The 26,878-nt window shown below is 47.4% G+C and overlaps 1 protein-coding gene and 1 pseudogene across 1 annotated transcript; one reads left to right on the top strand and one right to left on the bottom strand.

The window, feature by feature from the left end:
- Positions 1 to 4,741: 4,741 nt before the first annotated feature.
- LOC101017491 lies at positions 4,742 to 6,211 on the top strand (annotated as a pseudogene).
- Positions 6,212 to 15,559: 9,348 nt separating this feature from the next.
- On the bottom strand, positions 15,560 to 26,761 carry C5H5orf52 (chromosome 5 C5orf52 homolog). Its single transcript, XM_003900441.5, has 3 exons — positions 26,346 to 26,761; positions 22,966 to 23,074; positions 15,560 to 15,874 (listed from the first exon to the last, which is right to left on the bottom strand). The coding sequence occupies exons 1-3, from the start codon at positions 26,744 to 26,746 to the stop codon at positions 15,776 to 15,778; spliced, it is 609 nt and encodes a 202-aa protein (XP_003900490.3). The 5' UTR covers positions 26,747 to 26,761; the 3' UTR covers positions 15,560 to 15,775.
- Positions 26,762 to 26,878: the final 117 nt, after the last annotated feature.

The raw sequence follows: 26,878 nt of genomic DNA, 5'->3' as shown, positions 1-26,878 counted from the left end.
GGGAGTGGTAGTGGACGCCTGTAATCCCAGCTAATTGGGAGGCTGAGGCAGGAGAATCACTTGAACCTGGGAGGTGGAGGTTGCAGCGAGCCGAGATTGCACCATTGCACTCCAGTCTGGGTGACAAGAGTGAAATTCCATCTCAAAAAAAAAAAAAAAAAATAGGTAGATGATAAATGACTCTTTCCCTAAGCCATGAATTGAACCCTGAACCTGGGCCACCACTGTGAAAAAAGAAAGCACAGCCACATGGTTAGGTTACAAGGTCAAGCTTCCAAGGATGTACAAGAGAAGAGGGAAACCTCACCCAGTTTTTTTCAGGGACCTGCAGCAAAGTTCGTAACTGACCAGGTTGCTGGGCCATCTTGAACAGCAGGCTTATAGGTGTCCTAAGCCCATGTTCTATCCTAACATACCCCTGTTTATGACAGAAAAATACAGAACGACACACAAAATGTACCAGACTGACTACAGTTTAAGACTAGCTTCACAAACCCTTTCTTCCATTAATCAAAACTTTGCAAGAAATAGTGATTTTTACCATTCCTACAACCAGTTTGCACATACAGAGAGAGGAAAGCATTGCCTGAGGCAGGGTGGGGAAGGTGAGGCGCTCAGGGAAGCCAGAGAAAGACCCACCCATTGCAGCAACTGAAAAGTTCAGGTGGCCTCTTCTCGGTACTGAAGGGATCTTTTCCAGCAGTCCCATCAGCTCTCAAGTGTCCCCTTTAGGGGAGGAAAAAGCTCCCTGTGTCCCGTGATCCTGTACATGCCTAACCGTGTCACCTACAGCTGTCAGCAAAGAGTACAAGGCAGAGTATTTCAAAGAGAATAGCAGTTAACATCCCGTAGTGCCAAACCTGTTCTTAGCCAAAAGGTACTTTAACGAAAGGGACCTCTAACACCCTAAATCTTAGAAGGGACTCTAACCCTCCTAAGTCAGGCCTCTAAACCAAGGATGGTCAAGCATTCCTGCCTTTTATTAAGAGGGGCCTCTAACCCACACTGTCTTAGGCAAGGCTCTAATTCTTCTAAGTTGGGCCTCTAACCCAATCCTGTTCTTTATATGGATACTCCACCACTTGCCCAAAGTCGTCCAATCAGTGCTGTAGTCTATGTCCTTTGGGACGGGGGTCCCCTCAGTATCATGCCTTCAGGGTTCACTGGAAAGACGTTACTAGACCTTACCACATACCTGAAGTTAGCCTTTGGGTTGGGGGTTTCCACAGTATAGTCGATTCTGTGGTCAACAGAAATATGTTACAGGACCCCACCACTTACCGCGGGTTTCTGCACTAAATTCCCATCTGGGTCACCAGAAAGATATTACAGGAAAGGGGTCCAGATCCAGACCCCAAGAGAGGGTTCTTGGATCTCGCACAAGAAAGAATTCAGGGTGAGTCCATAAAGTGAAAGCAAGTTTGTTAAGAAAGTAAAGGAATAAAATAATGGCTACTCCATAGACAGAGCAGCCCCAAGGCCTGCTGGTTGCCCATTTTAACGGTTATTTCCTTTTTAGACCATATAGGGTAACTTCCTGATGTTGCTATGGCATCTGTAAACTGTCATGGCATTGGTGGGAGGGTAGCAGTGAGGGTGACAAGAGGTCTTTCTGGTTGCCATCTTGGTTTTGGTGAGTTTTAGCTGGCTTCTTTATTGCAACCCGTTTTATCAGCAAGGACTTTATGACCTGTATTTTGTGCCAGCCTCCTATCTCCTCCTGTGACTTAGAATACCTTAACCATCTGAGTGTGCAACCCAGTAGGTTTCAGCCTCATTTTACCCAAAACCTACTCAAGATGGAGTTGCTCTGGTTCACACAGCTCTGACTGTTGTGGGAAGTCAGGGACCCCACTGGCTGAAGCCATGGAAGAAGAACATAAATTGTGAAGATTTCATGGACACTTATTAGTTCCTCAAATTAATTCTTTTATAATTTCTTATGCCTGTCTTTATGCAATCTCTGAATATAAATTGTGAAGATTTCATGGACACTTATCACTTCCCCAATCAATACCCTTGTGATTTCTTATGCCTGTCTTTACTTTAATCTCTTAATCCTGTCATCTTCGTAATCTGAGGAGAATGTACGTCGCCTCCTGCACAAATGCGTGAGGTTTGTGTTAACTGTACAAATTGTTTGTAGAGCATGTGTACTTGAACAATATTAAATCTGGGCACCTTGAAAAAATAACAGCAATATTCAGGGAACAAGGTAGATAACCTTAAACTCTGACTGCAGGTGAGCCAGGTGGAACAGAGCCATATTTCTCTTCTTTCAAAAGCAAATAGGAGAAATATCACTGAATTATTTTCCTCAGCAAGGAACATCAATGAGAAAGAGAATGCGCCCCTCAGGGTAGGCCTCTGAAATGGCCGCTTTGGGGGCAGCTGTCTTTTATGAAGGGATGAAATAAGCCCCAGTCTCCCGTAGCACTCCCAGGCTTATTAGGACAAGGAAATTCCCGCCTAATAAATTTTGGTCAGACCCTTTGTCTGCTCTCAAACCCTGTCTCCTGATAAGATGTTATCAATGACAATGCATGCCCGAAACTTCATTAGCAATTTTAATTTCACCCCATCCTGTGGTCCTGTGATCTTGCCTGCCTCCATTTGCTTTGTGATATTCTATTACCTTGTGAAGTGTGTGATCTCTGTGACCCACACCCTATTCATACACTCCCTCCCCTTTTGAAAATCGCTAATAAAAACTTGCTGGTTTTACGGCTCAGGGAGCATCATGGAACCTGCCGACATGTGATGTCTCTCCCGGAAACCCAGCTTTAAAATTTCTCTCTTTTGTACTCTTTCCCTTTATTTCTCAGACCAGCCGACGCTTAGGGAAATAGAAAAGAACCCATGTTGAATATCGGGGTTGGGGTTTCCCCTGATATCTGGCAACTTGATTTATTTGTTTGCCTCTTTTATTAGCTTTTGCTCATGCACACAGTTGACTCTCCCATTTAAACCTTACTACTGTGGTTCTGAAAGTGGGGTATGGGGACTGACACTCTTAGAGAGTCAGTTAGGTTAAAACTATTTTCATAATAATCCTAATGCAATATTTGCTATTTTCACTTCATTCTCTTGTGAGTGTAATGTGGGGGAAAAACCATTATTTCCCCATGAAAATGTGTTACTAATAATGGTTTTATTATTGTTTTAAATGAGTTAATAGCTATTTTTAAAATTTCAGTTTTTGTTTATAACTTAGTAAATATTGAGAGATAAAATCCAAATGAAAAAAGCTCTTTGGGGATCTTCAGTAGTTTTTAATGGTATAAAGAGTTTTTGAAATCAAAAAAAGTTTGAAAATCATTGCTCTTGTCTATCTGCCAGGTATAAGAACTCCTGTTGACCACATTTGATACCACAGGATTAGACAATGAATTGGAGTTGGTCTTCTTTGAGTGATAAATTGTCTTTATTGCAAAAATCATCTACATCAAGATAAACTATAGCTTTTGGCCAGAATGTCATTTAGAAATGCAACAAATGTTAATACAGGATTTCTTTTTGTTTTTCTTGGTGATGTGTAATGGAAATAAACACAATCCTAATAAAAGGAGAAGCATAAACATGGAAAGGATTTGGAACAGTTTCTAGCATAAGAGTAAGCCCTTAACACAGGTAGTGATTATTACTATTTTATTATTACCCTATTACAGTTGCTATTCAGTTATTTATTCAACAAGTATTTATTGAGTACTATATGCCAGGCTCAATGATCTGCATTGGGGATTCAGTGATGGGCAAAACACAAACAGTTCTGCCTTCAAAGACTTCATAGTCAAGTGGGAGAGGCAGTGGAATCATCACAGTGAAAATTCTAATTACAAATCATGGTAAGCAAACGAAGTGATAGAGGTATAAGTAGACCAAGATTAGATCTGATTTTCAGAGTCAGTAAAAGCTTCTCTGAAGAAGTCCCAGTTGAGCTGCACTGAAAACTGGGTAGGAGGAATTAAGGAGACATAAAGAGTAGCACACTCAGCATGTTTAAAGACCCTTCAGTAGAAAGAGAATGATGAGGGGGCCAATGTGGCTGAAACCCAAAGACTCAGGGCTAGAGTGGTAACTGTTTAATGGCAAAAACCACAATTATGTTTGCACCAACCTAGTAATAGTAATAGTAGTAGTAATAGTAGTAGTAGTAGTAGTAGGTTAGATCCCAAGTCATTTGGGGATTTTAAGGCTTTGTCAAGGATTTTACACACATATCACATATCAGTGGGCAGCCATGGAAAGCTTTAGGAAAAGTGTGACAACCTTAGATTTGTATTTTCAAAAGATAGCTGGAGTGTAGTGAGGCAAGGCTGACAAACAGGGAGATTATTTACAGGGCTTTGGCAGTATCCAGGTGAAGGATGGTGGGAGCCTGGACCAGAGTAATGGCAGTAAAGACCCAAAGGAGTGGATGAATTTGGGATGTATAATATTTTGGAAGTAGGGCCACAGGACCTGGTGATTAATTGAAAGCTTAACTAGAGCAAGAACTGCACAAAGTCGAAGGCTTTTCCCAGCAAGATTAGCTAATGGGTTATTGGTAAATTGCAAAATCTCCCCCATTCTCCCTTGGCAAAGATTCAAAAGTCCTGGTGATACTCAGGGCCGACAGATTACTTAGGCCGCACAAAGCCAGTGCACAAGGCCATCGCGTGTCTTAACATCAAAGACTTTATTCCCTGGAGGTCAGCGGACTGGAAGCACAACGTTTCCTGGGCAACGCCATTGTCGCAGCTCCAGGCAGGGGAAAGATGACTAAAGACAATGCTGGGAGAGAACTCTGCAAGAGAGGGAGAGTCTTAGCGAAAATGGGCAACTCGCCCTGAGGCTCCAGCCATCACCGGGTGATTTGAGGACTCAGCGCAAGGCGAGAGTATCGGCTGGGAAGAGCCACAAAACCCACCTGTGATTGGCTGGACAGGAGTATTGGTCGCTTGTGATTGGGTGAGGCTGAGACAGAGCTGTGTTTTGAACCGCATAGGGTTCTGGGTAGCAAAGGCCTTGCAAGGGTCTTAACCGAAACAGGGAGGGGGAAGGTCGCCAACAAACGGCGGAGCTAACAATCCAGGCCGGGGCATCCCCCAACCCCCATGGAGAGAACTAGGCAGGAGCCGCTGCCTCAGCCGCTCCCCTTGAGTCCGGCTCCATTCCTGCTGCCGGTTGAGGGCACTTCCTTTTGGGCAGTGGCTGTGGAGACCCCTCTGTCACTGCCCACGCCATGCGCGGCCGCCATTGCTACTGTGGCCTCCTAGTGTAGGGAGGCTTTGGTGCCCTGTGCTGCCCAGCGGCTGCTGGAGGTGAAGCCGGAGAAGGTGTTGCTGCTACCACGGCCCCACGCTCTAGACAAGGGCGCCGCTTTCTCTCCCAGCTGCAGTTCAGGCCTGTCCTGCGGCCCCTGCCGCCCGCCGGCCGCGTCCGAGGGCGCCCCCTGCAGGCCCAAGTTGCCCGGTGCAGCCCCGGGCGCTGCACGTCAAGGCCAAGAAGCAGGAGCTAGGGCCTTGCCTGGACCGGTCGGTGGGGCCTCGGGGGGCCGTCGACACCGGTCCTAGAGCCTCCATTGCGGTCAAGTTGGAAGGCCTCGGGCCGGCCGTCGACTATTCCGAGGGAACGAGAAGGGCAAGCTGGAGGAGGAGGATGCAAGGTGGGGAAGGCAAAAGCCCGGCGGCCATCCGAGAAGGTGTGATCAAAATGGAGGAACCTGAGAGACTCCTCGAGGACTGCAGGCTTGGCGCGGAGCTCGCGTCCAATGGCCGGTTTCGTGGCAGTGCGGGGGTCATCTTGGCCCCAACGTCCGGTGCCTTTGGGCCGCACCAGCAAGACCTCAGGATCCCTTTGACTCTCCACACGGTCCCCCCTGGGGCCCGGATCCAGTTTCAGGGAGCTCCGCCCTCAGAGCTGATAAGATTGACCAAAGTCCCCCTTACACCAGTGCCTATTAAAATGCAGTCCCTACTGGAGCCTTCTGTAAAAATCGAAACCAAAGATGTCCCGCTCACCGTGTTGCTCTCAGATGCAGGTATTAGACAGCAGGGGAGTCGGGTTTTCGAAACTGAGCCTGTGTTGCCCTATAGGACGTGTCAGCAGTTTTCAAGTCTACTACAAAAGTAAAGTCATGGAACTGATTCTTTTCAGGACAGAGTCTGCACAGGTATCACTTCTGATCGACTTGTATATATAGCAGTAAAATACACCAACGCCTTCAAAATTCTGAAGTATTTTTTTTAAAAGTCGAATTTAAGGCCTAGTGTTTAGATAGGACTAATTTTTGTACACAAAAAGAGAAGTATTCTTGATAGACATTTGCCTGGTCCTCTAGCTAGAAATTGGGGCCTTTAGTTTCCCTGCTCTGTTAAGTCGCTTCCATGGCGAGGTGTACCCTTGGGCCAAGTGACAGGATGAAGAGAGAAAAAGGCAATCAAGATTTTCCTCTTCCACTTTTCAGAACGCAGATCCTTTGGTCAGATAAAAGGATTCTGCTGTGTCAGAGTTTTTAAGTGCTTTTCTGGCTACTACTGATAATGCTGCTACCAAAAAAACCATTATTTTTTCTTTTTTTTTTTCTTGAGACGGAGTCTCACTCTGTCGCCAGGCTGGAGTGGCGCGATCTTGGCTCACTGCAACCTCCGACTCCCTGGTTCAAGCGATTCTCCTGGTTCAGCCTCCCGAGTAGCTGGGATTACAGGCACGTTCCTCCAAGCCCAGCTAATGTTTGTATTTTTAGTAGAGACTGAGTTTCACCGTGTTGGCCAGGATGGTCTCAATCTCCTGACCTCCTGATCCGCCCATCTCGGCCTCCCAAAGTGCTGGGATTACAGGTGTGAGCCTCTGTGCCTGGCCAAAAAAAAAATTATTTTTTCTAGAGGCCGAGTCTCACTTTGTTCCTCAGGCTGGTCTCAAACCTCTGGCCTCAAGTGATCCTCCTGCTTCAGCCTCCCGACGTGCTGGGATTACAGACATGAGCAACTGCACCAGCCTTGTTAATATTTCTTTTTCAGAGTCCTCAGATGGCTGCTTCATGCAGCCTGTCCAGGGCTTTCAGTTTCAGCCAGTGGGAGAGACAGACTATGCTGACTCTATCTTAGTTAGAACCGGAACCCCAAGAAATTTATTTATTCATTTATTTTTTGAGACGGAGTTTCTCTCTTTTTTGCCCAGGCTGGAGTGCAATGGCGTAATCTCGGCTTACAGCAACCTCTGCCCTCTGGGTTCAAGCGATTCTCCTGCCTCAGCCTCCTGTGTGGCTGGGATTACAGGCACATGCCACCATGCCTGGCTAATTTTGTATTTTTAGTAGAGACGGGGTTTCACCATGTTCACCAGGCTGGTCTTGAACTCCTGACATCGGGTGATCCGCCCACCTCTGCCTCCCAAAGTGCTAGGATTATAGGCACGAGTCACCATGCCCGGCTGAAATTTATTTGTTTATTTAGAGATGGTCTCACTGTCTTGTCCTGGCTAGAATGATGTAGTATGATCACTGCCAGCTGCAGCCTCAACCTCCCAGGCTCAAGTGACCCTTCCACCTTGGCGTACTGAGTAGCTGGAACTTAAAGGCACTGGCCACCCTGCTCAGCTAATTATTATTTTTTATATCTTTTTACATAATTTTTGTAGAGATAGGGTCTCACCGTGTTGCCCAGGCTGGTCTCAAATTCCTGGGCTCAAGTGATCTGCCTGCCTTGGCCTCCGAAAGTGCTGGGATTATAGGCGTGACCCACCACACCTGGTCAGAAATTTATTTTACATGCTGATGTTTAGAAAAGGGAAAACAAATATAGTCCAGCCACAATGTCCCCATCCTCCTAACCTAGTCAACATCTTAGTACTGTGATACATTTCCTTCCCCCTGAGCATTTTTTTCACAGTTGAGAAAACATAATTTTCATTCCTCCTTTTCAAAGTTTTAATTACTTTTTTTAAAGATTTTTATACAAAATAGAGATGGGGTTTTGCTATGTTGGCCAGGCTTGTCTTGAACTCCTGGGCTCAAGTGATCCTTTTGCCTCGCCCTCCGAATGTGCTGGGATTACAGGCCCGAGCCACTGGGCCCAGCCATTGCTCTTTGCTCCTTTTTAAATCTCTCTCTTCTTTTTTTTTTTTTTTTTTTTTGAGATGGAGTCTCCATCTTTCCCCCGGGCTGGAGTGCAGTGGTGCAATCTCGGCTCACTGCAAGCTCTGCCTCCTGGGTTCACACCATTCTCCTGCCTCAGCCTCCTGAGTAGCTGGGACTACAGGTGCCCGCCACCATGCCCAGCTAATTTTTTTGTATTTTTGGTAGAGACAGGGTTTCACCGTGTTAGCCAGGATGGTCTTGATCTCCTGACCTCGTGATCCGCCCACCTCAGCCTCCCAAAGTGCTGGGATTACAGGCATGAGCCACCACGCCCAGCCTAAATCTCTTTTTAAATATTCAGAATTGGACATGGTGTGACCAGGATTTCATATCCTAAGTGGGAGAGGTTAAGGTTGAGGGCTCTTGAGAGGGTCCATGGCCTTTTCCTAAACAGTTCACTCTGTTCTTTTGGACTCAGAGTAGAGTGGCCTTTTACTCGGACAACCCAGAAAGGTGGTCTGTGGAGGCTTGAATGCAGTCCTATAGTAGGGGAGAATGAAATGCCCCACAGCCTAACAGCCTGGCTTGGAACAGGGATTCTAGGCCTCTACTTGATTTCATGAATCTTTAACTTTTCCACTCCAAAAGTGAGGAATCACTTTCTTTCCAAAGTCAATTAAATTTGGTTTGAGAAGTTTCTGTGAAGTTTATAATACCCTGTCAGATAAACAGGGACATGCTGTTGGCCCTGAGGATTTCTCAGAATGACCTCTGTTGAAATGGTGATGTCATTACAAATCCCAGGGGCAGGTAACTCTTGATCTTGAAGCATGCAGCCCTGCTTTCCTATCCTGGAATGTTAAATCCAAATTCCCTTAGAGGCCAAGCGCAGTGGCTCATTTCTGTAATCCCAGCACTTTGGGTGGCTGAGGTGGGAGGATCCCTTGAGCCTAGGAATTTGAGACCAGCCTGGGTGTAGGGAAAAGAAAGAGAGATCAGACTGTTCCTGTGTCTATGTAGTAAAGGAAGACATAAGAAACTCCACTTTGATCTGTACTAAGAACGTTGTTTTGCCTTGAGATGCTGTTAATCTGTAACTTTAGCCCCAACCCTGTGCTCATAGAAACATATGCTGTATGGAATCAAGGTTTAAGGGATCTAGGGCTGTGAAGGATGTGCCTGGTTAACAATATGTTTACAGGCCATATGCTTGGTAAAAGTCATCGCCATTCTCCATTCTCCATTAACCAGGGGCACAATGCACTGCAGAAAGCAGCAGGGACCTCTGCCCAAGAAAGCCTGGGTATTGTCCAGGGTTTCCCTCCACTGAGACAGCCTGAGATATGGCCTCGTGGGAAGGGAAAGACCTGACCGTCCCCCAGTCCGACACCCGTAAAGGGTCTGTGCTGAGGAGGATTAGTATAAGATGAAGGCCTCCATCTCCTGCATGTCCCTGGTAACGGAATGGTGTGAAACCCGATCGTACATTCATTCTATTCTGAGATAGGAGAAAACCGCCCTGTGGCTGGAGGCAAGATATGCTGGTGGCAATGCTGCTCTGTTACTCTTTGTTATACTGAGATGTTTGGGTGGAGAGAAGCATAAATCTGGCTTAGGTGCACATCCAGGCATAGTACCTTCCCTTGAACTTATTTGTGACACAGATTCCTTTGCTCACGTTTTCCTGCTGACCTTCTCCCCACTATCACCCTGTTCTCCTGCCTCATTCCCTTTGCCAAGATAGTGAAAATAGTAATCAATAAATACTGAGGGAACTCGGAGACCTGTGCTAGTGCGGGTCCTCCATATGCTGAGCGCCGGTCCCCTGGGCCCACTGTTCTTTCTCTATACTTTGTCTCTGTGTCTTATTTCTTTTCTCAGTCTCTCATTCCACCTGACGAGAAATACCCACAGGTGTAGAGGCTGGCCCCATTCACCTGGGCAACATAGGGAGACTCCTTCTCTACAAAAAAAAAAAAAGCCCAGCATGGTGGTGCACACCTGTAGTCCCAGCTATTTGGGAGGCTGAGGTGGGAAGATCACTTGAACCCAAGGAGGTTGAAGCTGCAGTAAGCTGTGATGGCACCACTGCACTGCATCCTGGGCAACAGGGTCTCACTCTGTTGCCAAGGACACAGTGCAGTGGTGCCTCAATAAATAAATAAAAACAGGGGAAAAAAAGTCCTAAGAATCCATTAACCTCCACCTCTGAATTGTGGCCCAATATCACCTAGGAAGGAGGTCGGGATGAATATTGAGAGGTGTGGATTCTCATCCTGACTCTTCCACCACTTGACTTTGACTTCAGGCAGACCCTGGAATTTTTCTGAAATTCTGCCTACTCTGTAAAATGGGAATCACAGTGCCATTTGTGCATAGGAATGCACCCCACAGACCTCTAATTACAGAAAGCAAAATTGACTATGGGCTCCCAGCTGTTCCACTGTGAAATCCATCATCATGTTTATGCTGAGACCAGATTTCCTTCAAGCTTTTTCTAGCTAGTTCCTGGGCATAGAAGGGATACTAAGGCAGGCCCATTTCTGGGAGACATGATAGACTTGCCCTTGGCCAAACATTTGTAATGACTTTTCCCGAAGGAAAAAAAAAAAAAAAGGATGTTTTGTTGACTGAGCTGGGCAATGCCAGGCTGGTGGCTTCTTTTTTTCTGTTTCTGTTTTTTTTTTTTTTGTTTTGTTTTGTTTTTTTTTTGAGATAGGATCTCACTCTGTTACCTAGACTGGAGTGCAGTGGTGCAGTCACGGTTGCCACCTCAGCCTCCCAAGTAGCTGAGACTACAAGCATGTGCCACCACACTTGGCTAATTTTTTTTAAGTGACAAGAGCGAAACTCTGTCTCAAAAATAAATAAATAAATAAAGTTTTGCACGTATTTTATGAAGCCCATGAAGGGCATCTTAAGAGTCTATGCTCTTAGAACATTTCTGGAAGGATACACAGAAATGGTTATTGCTGTGGCCCTGGAGTGCAGGAGGGGAATTTTCCTTTATTGAATACCCTTTAAATGGAATTTTATCTATAGTGCATGTGTTATGATTTTAAAGTTTTTAAACTTGTTAGTTATTTTAAAGGAATTGCTGTTCTAACACGTTGCAGTGATCACAAACTCGCATCTCTTCAGGGGCCAGGGAGATTCAGTGTACTTGGGTTTAAGGAGATGGCAGTGGTGGAGCGGCAGCTAACTGCAGCTTCCATACCACACCCAAAGTGCTTAAATTCAATACCATGAGAAGCATAGTGTTTGATCAAATCAATGTCCCACTATTGGTCCCAGGAGTACTATCAATTAGCGACCTCTGCTTAGAGTGATAGTGACAGGTTTTATCTGAAAACCTTTCAGAGGAGTCAATGATCCCTTAGTGAAGTATGCAGAATCTCTAAAGCAATGAGGGGTTGGGGGGACCACCATGGAAATTACCTGAGAGCTCCAGAGAATATGGCTGGTTCTGCATAATGCAATTTTTACACAGAAAGGGTTATCCATCCAGGCCTCTGTTTTCTGACGTGTCCAGCCCCTGCCTGGTGGAAACTCCTAGTCTGATGGGAGATGGACAGAGTCTAGTCTTGGAAGGCAGAGTTCATGTCATGGCAGGCACTGAAGGGTCTGAGCTGAATTTCCTCAGGTAGAAATGAGGGGAAATCTATATTCCTTTCAGGGTGAACAGTAGAATCAAAAGTTCTGAGGTGGGCCAGGCATTGTAGCTCACACCTGTATTCCCAGCACTTTGGGAGGCCCAGGCAGGAGGATCACTTGAGGCCAGGAGTTCAAGACCAGCCTGGGCAACACAGTGAGACCCCTGTCTCTACAAGAAGTAAAAAAAATTATCGGGGCATGGTGGCACATGCCTATAGTCCTAGTTACTCAAGAGACTGAGGTGGGAGGATCACTTGAGGCCAAGAGTTCAAGACTGTGGTGAGCTATGATCATGCCACTGTACTCCAGCCTGGGCAATGAGAGGAAGAGGAGGGGAAGGGAGGGAAGGGGGTGGAAGTGCGAAGGGGAGAGGAGGAGGGAGGTGTGGGGGGAAAGAAAGGAGGGAAGAAAAATGGAAGAAAGGAAGAACAAAAGGAAGAAAGGAAGGGAGGGAGGGAGGAAGAGAGGAAGAACGTGGAAAATCAAGGGGCCTGTTTGGAGAAGAGAGAGAATTCATGGGATCTGGCTCAGGGGAAGAAGTATGGGAAATCAGGTTGAAAAGGCAGGTTCCAGGGAATCAAGCCCCCCCAGCCTTCTAATATGACAAAGCTGAGGAAGAATTCTTCCTGGTGATCATTTCATTCTTGTGTAGTGAGTGCACTCAGCCCCCCAGAAGTAACTGTGGAGGACTTGGTTGGAACCCCAGTGACCAACCATTGCTCCCAACCAGGTTCCCAACAGGCACGTGCTGGCTTGGGATGCTCCAAGGCCACCTGGAGGATATGGATCTATCTCAACCCAATTTCCTCCTCCTAGGGGATTAACTGAATATGAGGGAAGAGAGCGAGCAGATCAATGCTCGGAAAGGGAATGTATGTTGCTCAGGGTCTCAGAGCAAATTGAGGAATCATAGAGGCTGAACTCCCACCTCTAGATTCTTATTCCAAGGCTCACTCCCCAGCACCAGGCGGCCTCTTGAAGTGTATGTGTCAACTCCAGGTACAACACAACAATTACCATTCTCAATAAAACCCCCTTCCCATTCACCCACAAGATGCTAGGCCTTGGGCTAGGTTCTTGTCAAGCTAACTGGGTTCTCAGAACAAGCCTATAAGGTAGGTACTACAATTATTCCCAGTTTCCAGATGAGGAAGGTGAAGCTCCAAGGGGCAAAATGACATTCTTCTGCAAGGCAGAGCCGAGATTCCAAATCAGAGCCATTTGACTGCAAAGATCGTGCACATCAGATAAAGGAAACCTCACTGAAGCAGGGAGGGACACAGACAGCCTTCCAGGCTTGTGAACAGCATTTCCAGAGGTCAAAGGATTGCACAGAGAAAATACTGTGCAAACCAGATTCTCCCCGTAAAGCCCAAAGGAGGCATCCTGCCTTCAGCCAGAGCCAGAGGCACCAGACTCCAACAGCTGATTCCTGTTTCATCTGATTTCTGTTCTTCCTACTCCCCTCTCCACCACCCCAAGACTATTCAAATATAAGCTTTGGCTGGGTGCAGTGGTTCACACCTGTAATCCCAGTACTTTGGGAGGCTGAGGTGGGCAGATCACCTGAGGTCAGGAGTTCAAGACCAGCCTGGCCAACATGGCGAAACCCTGTCTCTACACAAATACAAAAATAAATAAATATATATTTATTTATATGCTAGGCCTTGGGCTAGGTTCTTGTCAAGCTAACTGGGTTCTCAGAACAAGCCTATATATATATGTGTGTGTGTGTAGATAGATAGATAGATAGATAGATAGATAGGCATGATAGTGGGTACCTGTAATCCCAGCTACTTGGGAGGCTGAGGCAGGAGAATCGCTTGAACCCAGGAGGCGGAGGTTGCAGTGAGCTGAGGATCGCGCCTTCATGAAAGCAGAGGATTTCAGTCAGTTTTGTTCACTAATTTCCAGCAGCTACAAGAGTGCCTGGTACATATAAGGAGCTATTAATAAATAAACGTGTTGGATGATGTGGAAGGTGAATGTTTTTTAGCTACAGGGAGTTTTTGTTTGTTTTTTGACATAGGGTCTCCACTCTCTCATCCAGGTTGAAGTGCAGTGGTGCGATCTTGGCTTACTGCAGCTTTGACCTCCTGGGCTCAAGTAATCCTCCCACTTCAGCTTCCCGAGTAGCTGGGAGTACAGGCATGTGCCACCACACCAGGCTTATTTTTCGTTTTTTTTTTTTTTTTTTTTTTTGTACAGACAGGGTCTCACTATGTTGCCCAGGCTGGTCCCAAACTCCTGGCCTCAAGTGATCCTCCCACCTAGACCTCCCAAAGTGCTTGGATTATAGGCATGAACCACTGCGCCTGGCCAAACTTAGACTATCACGCAAAGCTCCTGTATAGGGGTACTTCCATTAGCTGGGAGACCCAACTTGAATGACAGTGGCTTGGTGACAGAAGATTTGAAAATGCTCCTGGATGAGACCACTGGATAAGGAATACCACTGGGAATCACTTTGGAAAGTGATAAACACATTAGTCAAGTTAAACTCTCCCTGAGTGATCATTTTGGATAAGCCTGGACTTTCTTGCTTTGCTCAGAGCAGGATTTGTTCCCTTCCACTCAGCAGACCTTCGTGAAGCATTATGTGTGCAAAGCTCAGTGCCACATCTCAGATCTGAGAAATGGAAGGAAGTGCAGAAACCACTCACCAGCCCCACCATTCCTGAAGAGCAAGTGGGAGAGCTGAAACGCAGAGAGAGGTTACTGAGGGAGGCAGGAGGTCCCAGTCCAAGGCCTGCCCCTGGCTCTGTCCCCTCGGCCCTCATAGGTCTGCAGACTTTCAAAGTCAGCAGCTGGACCAGGCCCAGAATTCTAATAGGCAGAGTAACACTTCCTGACTTAACAAAGGACTGGGCTGGAAAGTGTTCCTGCTAAGGGTCTCCAGGAATTAAATTACTTTGGTGGCCATGCACGGTGGCTCATGCCTGTAATCCCAGCACTTTGGAAGGTCAAGAAGGGAGGATCACCTGAGGTCAGGAGTTCGAGAGCAGCCTGACCAACATGGCGAAACCGCTTGTCTACCAAAAATACAAAAGTTAGCCAGGTGTGGAGGCACATGCCTTTAATCCCAGCTACTCAGGAAGCTGAGGCACAAAAGTCACTTGAACCTGGAAGGTGGAGGTTGCAGTGAGCCGAGATTGTGCCATTGCACTCCAGCCTAGGCGATAGAGTGAGACTCCATCTCAAAAAAAAAAAAAAAAAGAAAAAGAAAATGCCTTGTAGGAAATGACATACAGATAAGCCTTGAAGGATGAAGAGAGAGCTAAAGGGGCATTTCAGATGAAGGATCTTCACAAATAAAGCTACAGTGTGGGGACTATCCGGGTGTAGTCTGGAGAGCAGGCAGAACAGGGAGTGGGGACTACTGGAAGGCTACTGGAGCCATCATGGTGAGAACCACTGGAAATGATGAGCCCTGGGCTTAGCGCTTTACATCCTCATGCTAGACCTTGGAGGTAGGTTCCCTTACTACTACTGCATTCTTTCAGATAAGGAAACGGAGGTTCAAGGAGGTGACAAAGTCACAAGGCTGACTGGTGGTAGAAATAGCACTTAAGACAGGTCCTTCTGACGCCTCCCCCCGACCTCCTTACCACTGGGATGCCAGGCAGTGGCATTACTGAGGCCTTCCCATCTAAGGTACCACTGTCCCAGCACACTTGGCCTGCCATGTCACCTCAGACATGTGGGCAACAAGAGGTCAATCTTTGCCTTAAGCATGGAAGCTAGCTTGATCCCACCTTTTCGAGTTGAGCATCTATGAGACTATCAGGACCTCCTTCACCAGAATAGAGGGCATGCATGGGCAAGGAATATGAGGATTGCTGAGGATTTGTTATGCTCCGCTGTCTACTGGTTTCTGTTTATTGTTCTATAGTTGTGTAGGTTGTAGTTACTAGTTCTCCTCTGGTCACACTGGTGTCATCATGACTCTGGGGCAGATCCCTTTGCCAGAAGTAGGGTGGTTGGTCTTTCTTGGGAGACTGGAGTTTAAACTGGTCATGGTACCCCAAAGGTTAAGTACTGGTTGTTCATGGATTCATCTCTCTATCGCCCCAGCTTTCTGAGCTGCTCTGTCATGAACTTTTTTTTCAGGTGTTCATAGTAGTGGTTCATCTTTTTCTTGGTCTTCTCTAAAGCGTTCACCTTACAAAAAACAGAGGTGAGGTTAGGGTCACTTCACAGAGGGGCAGGCATCTGTGCTGCTGATGTGGGAGTGGGAAGAGTGTCAGCTGGACCCTACGTACATTCCATATACTTTGACTCACAGGGAGCCTATTTCTCTAGTTGTAAAAAGTGGGTATTAAGCTAGATAACTCCAAGGTGGGGAGCAGTGGCTCACGCCTGTAATCCCAACACTCTGGGAGGCCAAGGAGGGTGGATCACTTGAAGTCAGGAGTTTGAGAGCAGCCTGGCCAACATCGTGAAACCCTGTCTCTACTGAAAATACAACAATTATCCAGGCATGGTGGCCCATACCTGTAATCCCAGCTACTCAGGCGGCTGAGGCAGGAGATTTGCTTGAACCCAGGTGGTGGAGGCTGCAGTAAGCTGAGACCGCACCATAGCACTATAGCCTGGACAACAGAGTGAGGCTCCCTGTCAAAAAAAAAAAAAAAAAAAAGCTAGGTAACTTCTAGGATACCTTCTGACAGTCTGCAGCCTAGGAGCCTGATTTTGACCTTAAAAACATCTCTAGGCAGGGCGCGGTGGCTCACCCTTGTAATCCCAGCACTTTGGGAGGCCGAGGCGGGCGGATCACGAGGTCAGGAGATCGAGACCATCCTGGTTAACACGGTGAAACCCCGTCTCTACTAAAAAATACAAAAAATTAGCCAGGCGCGATGGCGGGCGCCTGTAGTCCCAGCTACTCGGGAAGCTGAGGCAAGAGAATGGAGTGAACCCAAGAGGCGGAGCTTGCAGTGAGCCGAGATCGCGCCACTGCACTCCAGCCTGGGCGACAGAGCGAGACTCGAGACTCTGTCTCAAAAACAAAAACAAAACAAAACAAAAAAATCTCTATTTGGCCAGTCGTCGTGGCTCACGCCTGTAATCCCAGCACTATGAGAGGCCAAGGAAGGCAGAGGTCAAAAGATCGAGACCATCCTGACCGACATGGTTAAACCCCCTCTCTACTAAAAACACAAAAATTAGCTGGGCGTGGTGGTGCGCGCCCGTAGTCCCTGGTACTCGGGGAGGCTGGGGCAGGAGAATCGCTTTAACCCGGGAGGTGGAGGTTGCAGGCAGGAGAATCGCTTGAACCCGGGAGGCGGAGGTTGCAGTGAGCCGAGATTGCGCCACTGCATTCCAGCCCGGCGACAGAGCAAGACTCTGTCTTTAAAAAAAAAAAAAAAAAAAAAAAATCCCTATCTGAAGACTGGTCAGAAAAAAGATGGCGGGGGTGGGGGCGGTTTAGGAGGGTTACATCTTGTCTCTCCATAACTTCTATTGCCCTGTCACTATTAATCATTTGGTGCTTCCCACATGTTGTCTGTGACATCCCCTATATCACACTGAATTCTACTGATTTCTTCTGTTGTATAACTTATATCCCCCAAAAGACGGTAAGGTCTGGGAAGCCACATCCTATGTCTTATTCATTTACTCCAATAAGCTAGCTACAGGAGAGGATACTAAGAAAAACTGCCACAGGTCTTCACGGTAACTACAATGTAGTCAGTAGGTAAGACACATGCCCAAATATTTCTTTTTCTTTTTTTAGACGGAGTCTCCCACTGTCGCCCAGGCTGGAATGCAGTGGTGCAATCTTGCCTCGCGGTAACCTCCACCTCCCAGGTTTGTGCCATTCTCGTGCTTCAGCCCCCCTAGTAGTTGGGACTACATGCGCCCACCACCACGCCCGGCTAATTTTTTTGTATTTTTAGTAGAGATGGAGTTTCACTGTGTTAGCCCAGATGGTCTCGATCTCCTGACCTCGTGATCTGCCCGCTTTGGCCTCCCAAAGTGCTGGGATTACAGGTGTGAGCCACCATGCCCGGCCCACATGACCATATATTTCTAAGAGAGAAAATGATCCACCTCCAAAAGAAGCGCAGTGTTCAAGGAAGGGGGATATCGAGACAAGTTTCACTTGGCTGGGCGTGGTGGCTCATGCCCATAATCCCAGCACTTTGTGGGGCCGAGGCAGGTGGCTCACTTGAGGCCAGGAGTTTGAGATCAGCCTGGCCAACATGGTGAAACCCCATCTCTACTCAAAATACAAAAAAACCTAGCTGGGTGTGGTGGCATATGCCTGCAATCCCAGCTACTCAGGAGGCTAAGGCACAAGAATCGCTTGAACCCAGGAGGCGGAAGTTGCATTGAGCCGAGATTGTGCCACTGCGCTCCAGCCTGGGTGACAGAGCGAGACTCTGCCTCGGAAAAGAAAAGAAAAGCTATGCAGAGAAGTTAGCATACAAACTGAGGCTAGGTTTTGAAGGATGGGGAGGTTTCGGGCATTTCGAAACAATGTGGTGGGTGGTGATCCTGTGAATGTATGTTTTTAACAAGCCCTCCAGGGGTTTCTGATAAGCACTAACATTATCTGCAGACCCAGCACAAGGTTAAGCAAAGGACTTCTTCATAAAGGCCAATGTGGACATGATTACTTGACATGAGCAATTAAAGAGGGAGGGTGGGTACTAAATGACATAGTTCAAGTCCGTGTTCTCCAAACCTGGCTGAGCATCAGAAGTGTTTCAGTTACTTGACACAAACGTCAGCCCCAAGGATTCTTGTTTAATAGGGTTTGGATGGGGGCCAGCAATCCCCACTTTTGTCATGTACCTGAGATGATTCTGATCCAGCCATTACCAACTGGGTGCCATTACCACCATTTTCTTTTTTTCTTTTTCTTTTTTTTGAGACAGGTCTCACTCTATCGCCCAGGCTAGAGAGAGTGCAGTGGCACAGTCTTGGTTCACTGCAACCTCCACATCCTGGGTTCAAGTGATTCTCATGCCTCAGCCTTCCAAGTATCTGAGATTACAGGCTCAAGCCACCACACCAGGTTAATTTTTGTATTTTTAGTAGAGACAGGGTTTCACCATGTTGGCCAGGCTAGTTTCAAACTCCTGACCTCAAGTGAGCCACCTGCCTCGGCCTCCCAAAGTGCTGGGCTTACAGGTGTGAGCCACCGTGCCTGACCTTATTACCACCATTTTCTTTTCTTTTCTTTGAGAGTTTTGCTCTTGTTGCCCAGGCTGGAGTGCAATGATGCGATTTTGGCTCATCACAACCTCTGCCTCCCGGGTTCAAACAATTCTCCTGCCTCAGCCTCCTGAGTAGCTGGGATTACAGGCATGTGCCACCACACCCGGCTAATTTTGTATTTTTAGTAGAGAAGGGTTTCTCCATGTTGGTCAGGCTGGTCTCGAACTCCCAACCTCAGGTGATCCGCCCGCCTCGTCCTTCCAAAGTGCGTGAGCCACCGTGCCTGGCTTACCACCATTTTCTAGTCCACTCCATGACAGCAGGCTTTTTGGCCTCTCTCAACTAGTGATTTTACCTTGAGCATGACTCTTACCAATCAGGGTTTCTCAACCTTGACATTACTGACATTTTTGAGCGAGGCAGTTCTGTGTGGTGGTAGGCTGTCCCATACACTGTGGGATATTCAGCAGCATCCCTGGCCTCTGCCTATTAAATGATAGTAGCACCACTATCATTGTAATATCAAAAATGTAATAATCAAAATGTCTCCAGACATTGCCAATATCCCCTGAGGGGCAAAACCTCTTGAGGACCGCAGCCATAGATGAAGCAGTAGCAGCCATCATTCACTGTTCTTAGAGCATACTCAGGGGATGCCTAAGATGCTAGAACCTAGCTGTCCTTGAAATCCGTGGCTAGCCAAAGACGCCTCTTCCCCTAATGTGATCACATTTTTAGAGAGACAGAAACACTGCCACATTGTCACAGAAGCCTTCAAATCCTCTGAGTTCCTACAAGCTGGCATCTCCGCTAGTCACTGGGTCTATAAAATGGAGAAACCAGTGTCTGTCCTTAGGGAGAATATCCTGCATGACGGTTAGTCAGACTGGGGTTTGTAACTCTGCAGTGACTCACAGTGTGATCCTAGTGAAGTTCCTCCATTTCTTTTGAGTCTCAGTTTTTGAACTATTAAATGGGGGTAATAATGCATAATAGGTGTCAGGTACCTAAAACATATAAGGTCTCCGTATAGCTTTAAAAGGAAGCTTCTGAGACCAAGTGCAGTGGCTCATGCCTGTAATCCTAGAACTCTACCTGGGAGGCTGGGAGGAGCTGACAGATGACCAGTCCAGGAGTTCGAGACCAGCCTAGCTAACATGGTGAAATCTGTCTCTACTAAAAATACAAAAATTAGGTGTGCTGGCACATGCCTGTAGTCCCAGCTACTTGGGAGGCTGAGGCGGGACAATCGCTTGAACCCAGGAGGTGGAGGTTGCAGTAAGCTGAGATGGTGCCACTGCACTCCAGCCTGGGTGACTCCATCTCAAAAAAAAAAAAAAAAAAAAAAAAAAAAAAAGGGCCGGGCGCGGTGGCTCAGCACTTTGGGGAGGCCGAGGCAGGTGGATCATGAGGTCAGGAGTTCGAGACCAGCCTAGCCAACATGGTGAAACCCTATCTCTACTAAACATACAAAAATTAGCTAGGTGTGGTGGCTGCAATCCCAACTACTTAGGAGACTGAAGCTGAAGAATCGCTTGAAACTGGAAGGTGGAGGTTGCAGTGAGCTGACATGGAGCTACTGCATTCCAGCCTGAGCAACAAGAGTGAAACTCTGTCTCAAAAATATAAATAAATAAAAATAATAAAAAAAGGAAGCTTCTGAGCAGCTGAAAGTTGGCACAGCCCTCAGGTATACATAAAGCCAACTCAGGAGCTTCCAGTTAAGAGTATTTCAGAGTTCCTCCTCTCACCTAAGGTGCACAACATTCCCTACTCACTGAGTTGGCCCCCAACTTATCCTAGGCCTCTCAAAATACTCCACACCACGTGGCCACAATGATTGGAACAGGGATGGGTCCATGAACCAAGTGGGGCCAGCTGGATTCCTTCTCCGGGATTTGTCTAACCGGAGCAGCAGTGGAAGCACTCCTTGTGGTCTACAGGCCAGGGTTTCCTGTGCCTTTGCTCCCCAGGGTCAGCCAGTCTGATAATGATACCAGTGTTCAGAAAGCCACAAAGGGCTGGGCACAGTGGAGCATGCCTGTAATCCCAGCACTTTGGGAAGCAGAGATGGGCAGATCACTTGAGCCCAGGAGTTTGAGGCTAGCCTGGGCAATATGGTGAAACCTCATTTCTATTAAAAGTACAAAACATTAGCCGGGCATGATGGCGCGTGCCTGTAATCCTAGCAATCTGGGAGGCAGAGGTGGGAGGATTGCTTGAACCCAGAAGGTTGAGGCTACAGTGAGCTATGATCATGCCACTGCCCTCCGGCCTGAGCAAAGGAGTGAGACCATGTTTCAAAAAAAAAAAAAAAAAAAAAAAAAAAAAAAAAAAAAAAAAAAGGAAAGAAAAAAAAAAAAAGAAGGATACAAAGACGATGAGAGAAAATGGAAGACATACCTGGTGGTAGTACAGCTCCTGGCTTTCCCCAAAAACATTGGTGACTCTGCCCTGTCCATCCTTGATTATGTAAACCCAACTTCTCTCTTTTGCTTGAACTAGTTCAAGTTCAGTTTATATTACCTGCAACTGAGAGGATCTTAATAGATCCTATGTTACAAATGAGAAAGCAGAGTCTGGAGGAAGCGTGATTCACCCAGGGTCACACAAAGCTGGCTTTCCCATCTATTTCCACTGCACCACACCCATGGAAGTGTAGCAGAAGGAGAAATGCGCAGGTCCCAACTCTTCTTTTGGTGTTTGTGACCTTCAAGAGGATCTGGCACCATCTCTTAAGGATCTCCAATTGTTTTTAATGTTAGAATCCTGTGGGCCCATCCAGACTTGCCCCTGGAACATGGAGGGAAGCTCAAAAGAGTCAAGAAGGGGGCAGTGGCTGGACATGGTGGCTCACTCCTGTAATCCCAGCACTTTGGGAGTCTGAGGTGGGTGGATCACCTGAGGTCAGGAGTTCGAGACCAGCCTGGCCAACATGGTGAAACCCCGTCTCTACTAATAAAACAAAAATTAGCCAGGCGTAGTGGTGCATGCCTGTAATCCCAGCTACTTGGGAAGGTGAGGCAGGAGAATTGCTTCACCCAGGAGGTAGAGGTTGCAGTGAGTTGAGATAGTGCCACTCCATTCCAGCCTGGGCAAGAAGAGTGAAACTCTGTCTCAAAAAAGAAAAGGTGGTGGCAGCAGCTCAACCCTGGGCATCCTGCTCCACTTGAAAAAATGAGTGTGTTCCTGGAGTCCATCTTGTTCACTTGTCTCTTCCTAGTGCCCAATACAGTACCTATCCCAAGCAGGCCCAAAGGACAGGTTTAATGAATGCATCAATCAGGGTCTATGGGAATAGTGCAGTGACAGCACTCAGCATTTCAAGTAAGCAGGTCAAACTCTACCTGTCCATAGCAAAAAGTGGGAGAAGAGCCTCAGTTCTCATCTGGAAAATGGGGATGATCCCTAAAGGAAAATATCGACAAGATGGTGTTGAGGCCCATTCAAACTCTAGGACCCAAGAGTTTGGTTTTCTGTTTTTGTTTGTTTGTTTGAGATGGCGTCTTGCTCTGTTGCCCAGGTTGGAGTGCAGTGGCACAATCTCAGCTCACTGCAACCTCCACCACCCAGGTTCAAGCAGTTCTCATGCCTCAGCCTCCCATGTAGCTGAGGTTACAGGCAGGTGCCACCACACCAGGCTAATCTTTGTATTTTTAGTAGACACAGGATTTCACCATGTTGGCCAGGCTGGTCTCGAACTCCTGACCTCAAGTGATCCTCCTGCCTCAGCCTCCCAAAGTGCTGGGATTAGAGGTATGAGCCACTGCGTGCGGCCTAGGACCCCAGACTTTGTATAGGAGAAAATAAGAATCCATTCATGGATTCCCTAAATAGATAATATGTTTTCAGAAAAAAAGACCCAAGAGATACGGAGTCTTTTCCTCTGGCTCCCTTAGCCCAGGAACCTTGTGCAAGTCAGTAACCCCGAGTATCAAATTGCCTCCTCCGTAAAATGGGGCCTGCCTTAGGGCACCTTGATGACTCTCTATCACCTCTATGATCCCCCAGGATACAGGGAGAATGAAATAAATATGGGTCAAGCCACTAACACCCTCTAATGCAAAAGCTTGTGGCTACTTTACCTCCATCTCATAGATTCGTTGTGCGATGCGGTTATCATGAATAATCACCCGAGATAAATGGCTCTTGGGTAAAGTTTTTTTCATTGCTGCTTCACTGGAATTCATTACGCTGGAGCAGGGAGGGAAAGGTGGTACAGGTTACAGATGGCTGGAGCCAGGGCCAGAGCACATTTGATGGGGTCCTGAGGGAGTGGCTGAGGCTTCCCCAGGTTTCTTAGGACAAGTGCAGCTCTGCCATAATTTTCAGAAGAACAAGGGAGTAACCACAGTTTCTTGTTGTGGAAAAGGTACGCTAAAGGGGTATTTCATGGATACCTAGAAGAAAAGCCATTCTGAGGATATAAAAGGGCCCAGTGCAGTCCACAAGAGAAGGGTAATCAGGAACTCAGAACCATCCTCAGAAGCAGTCATCCTTTTTTTGTTTTTTGTTTTTTTTGAGACGGAGTTTCACTCTGTGTCCCAGGCTGGCGTGCAGTGGTGCAATCTTGGCTTACTGCAACCTCCACCTCCGGTTCAAGCAATTCTCCTGCCTCAGCCTCCTGAGTAGCTGGGACTACAGGTACTTGCCACCATGCCTGGCTAATTTTTGTATGCTTAGTAGGGACAAGATTTCACCGTGTTGGACAGGCTGGTTCTGAACTCCTGACCTCAAGAGATACACCCACCTCAGCCTCCCAAAGTGCTGGGATTACAGGCAAGTGCCACTACGCCCACCCAGCCAAAAGCAGTCATCTTGATGATCCTTCTTAAGGATGAAATGGTGAGAGGAGTCTTAGAGGAGAGGAGTAAAGTTGTAGAGTAGGATTCAGAAGGATGAATCTGAGAGGTGTTTAGCTTGGGGGGCACTTGCTCTAGAGCATATGCCTCAAAGGGATCTGGGAGGTGGGGGTTTGGGGGAGTATAAATTAGAGCAGGGAGAAATGAAAATGAAAAGCTTGGACAGGTGTCAGGCTGGTTAACAGGGAAATTCTGGAAGAAAGTTTGGGGAGTTTAGAAAAGTGAGGGAGGTATGGGGTGGCCAAGGGTTTTAGGAGGCTCTGAAAGGTGAGAGGTGAAAGATGGGGTGGGGTGGGCTAGAATGGAGCCAAGTACTCCAGGTGAAAATACAACAATCTGGTCAAAATGAGAAAACGGTGAAAAGTGGAAACACTTGCAGGCACTGAGTTTTCACTTTTTGATAATTTGGTTACACCACGAAGTAGTTTTATGAACATATACCTTTAAATGGTTTTGTCCATTTAAAAATAATTGTTCAGGACCGGATGTGTTGGCTCACACCTGTAGTTCCAGCACTTTGGGAGGCTGAAGCAGGCGAATCACGTGGAAGTCAAGAGTTCCAGAACAGCTTGGCAAACATGGTGAAACCCCGTCTCTGCTAAAAATACAAAAATTAGCTGGGTGTGGTGGTGAGCGCCTGTAATCCCAGCTACTCGGGAGGCTGATGCAGGAGAATCACGTGAACCCACGAGGCGGAGGTTGCAGTGAACTATCGTACCACTGTACTCCAGCATGGGCGACAAAGTGAGACTCCGTCTCAAAAAAAAAAAAAAAAAAAAAAAAAAAGTTCATATTTTCTTTCTAAAATGTGGAAACAAGATGTACAATATTGAATAAATTTTGGTATGTCTTAAAATAAAATACATGTAATTGTGTATGAAACATAGACACGGGTGGTGTATTAGATGGGAGAAGAAAGCAGGTTACTAGAAAGTGAACATTTTGTGATGTATTGTTTTTTAAGTGTAAGCATGTTATCATATATATATATATATATAAAATATATGAATGGATCCCAAACAAAATGCACCAAAATGTTAACAGTGATTGTCCCTAGCCAATCATGCTGCTAGTCTGTCTTATTTTTCTTATTTTATTTTATTTTTATTTCTTTGAGACGGGGTCTCACTCTGTTGCCCAGGTTGGAGTGCAGTGGCACAGTCTCGGCTCAGTGCAACCTCTGCCTCCCAGGCTCAAGCAATCCTCACACCTCAGCCTCCCAAGTAACTAGGACCACAGGCCAGCCACCATGCCTGGCTAATTTTTTGTATTTTTGGTAGACACAGGGTTTCGCCATGTTGACCTGGCTGGTCTTGAACTCCTGAGCTCAGGTGATCCACCCTCCTCAGCCTCTCAAAGTGGTGGGATTACAGGCATGAGTCACTGCACCTGGACTTATTTATCCATAAGTGTATGCTACTTTTGTAATTAGGACAAAAAAGACAACTGTGGAAGGGTAAAACATTTTGAAGGACTAGAATTTTTTTCTAACTGATGCTGGGTGCAGTGGCTCACACCTGTAATCCCAGCACTTTGGGAGGCAGAGGCAGGCAGATCACCTGAGGTCAGGAGTTCCAGACCAGCCTGGCCAACATGGTGAAACCCCGTCTCTACTAATAATACAAAAATTAGCCAAGCATGGTGGCGCACGTCTGTAATCCCAGCTACTCAGGAGGCTGAGGCAGGAGAATCGCAATTCATTTTCAGCCAATTTGGAACCGGAGTGTCGTGTATGTTTTTAGATTTACGAACTAGTATGAACAATCCAATTTCCCAGTCTCCCATTTACATTTTTCTGACCTCTATGCACAGCCTAGGTATGAGGTGATGGAAAAGACTGGTTTAGAGATCAAGATGCTCAAACACAAAAGTCCCCCAAATCCTGATTTGTTGTTGTTGTTGTTGTTGCTGAAAAAAGAAATCCCTAAAACATTTAAGGACACATAAAACTCTTCACCCACTTAGTGGGTGCACCAAATTTACCAATACTAGAAGGGGAAAAGGGTGGCAACGACTGGAAATAGTCCCTTTCAAGTAATAAAGGTCATTTTGAACCAAATTGCTTTCTACCTCAAGTTCTCCATGGACAGGAGCCTGAAGGATGCAGAGAGGGGGGTTTGTGGAATGGAAAGGAGCACGGGTAATTAGGGTTTGTGAGGATCCAGGCCAGGCAGAGGGAACTGGGTTTTTTTTCCAGGACCACTGGGGAACAGAGAGGCTGAGAAGGGGCATATGAGACGGATTCTAACTTGGGAGGACCCGGGCCTCGCCAGGCTCTAAGAGTCAGGGCTCACCCCTTAGGGTGCTGCGGCCACCAGATGTCATGCCTGGAGGACTAACGGGCCGGGACCGATTCTGAGAAAATGTGGACTGGAAATGGGGATTCCAGGTTCTCCCGGGATTCCGGGGCGACGGAGTTCGGGCTCCAGGGAATCCGACGATTTAGACTGGGAAGGAGCTGGGGCCCGGGGCTACGAGGAATCGACTGTCCGGGGGTGGGAAAAAGGGCCGGGGTCCGGCTGAGGGAAGCGCCAGTCTCAAAGAGTTCGGGTTCCCTCGCGGGTCCGAGGGTCTGACGAACGCTCTGGGCATGCGGGCCGCACCTGAAGAGCACCGGCTGCTGCGCGGTCCGCGGCCGCGGGAAGCAGACCTGCGGCTGACCCCCTACGCCGATGTCTTGGCGGCGGCCGAGTCTATCGCGCTGGTAGTTCGAGCCCAGCTGGTAGTTCGAGGTTGCGGCAGAACTGGTGGTCGCCTGGGGGGCGGTCCCATAGATCGTGGAGGATCCCAGGTCCCAGGTGACCAAGGGCTTAGTCGGCTGTGTCATTGCGGCTTCCCTATTGGAGAAAGAGTTGGAAACTGGAGGCTGGTTGCCAGCCCAGCTAGGTGGCCGCGCGCTGACGCGGAGTGAGTGCCTGGGCGGAGCCCTGAGCCGAGCGCCGCGCGTTGCCTGGGAGACACATACTGGCGGCGGGGAAAGGGATAGGTGCTGTTGGACGTGCATGCAGAGTCGGCGGCTACGGACGCAGTAATATTGTCCCTCGGCGGCCGCCGTGGTGAGACCTGGCGCGTTGCCGTGGAGACGGACGGGTCCGGAAGAAGTGGGGTGCGGTGAGCTGAGCAGATCCTATCCGCT

The sequence above is a fragment of the Papio anubis genome, chromosome 5 (assembly GCF_008728515.1).
Source record: "Papio anubis isolate 15944 chromosome 5, Panubis1.0, whole genome shotgun sequence".
Classification (NCBI taxonomy): domain Eukaryota; kingdom Metazoa; phylum Chordata; class Mammalia; order Primates; family Cercopithecidae; genus Papio; species Papio anubis.
This window is presented reverse-complemented; position numbering and strand designations above follow the sequence as displayed.

Coding starts and splice junctions, on each gene's coding strand:
- C5H5orf52 (XM_003900441.5), bottom strand. CDS start 26,746: ATGCACGTCCAACAGCACCTATCCCTTTCCCCGCCGCCAGTATGTGTC. Junction 23,075..26,345: donor CAGCAGCCGGTGCTCTTCAG/GTGCGGCCCGCA, acceptor TCCCTGCTCCAG/CGTAATGAATTCCAGTGAAG. Junction 15,875..22,965: donor AACGAATCTATGAGATGGAG/GTAAAGTAGCCA, acceptor GTTTTTTGTAAG/GTGAACGCTTTAGAGAAGAC.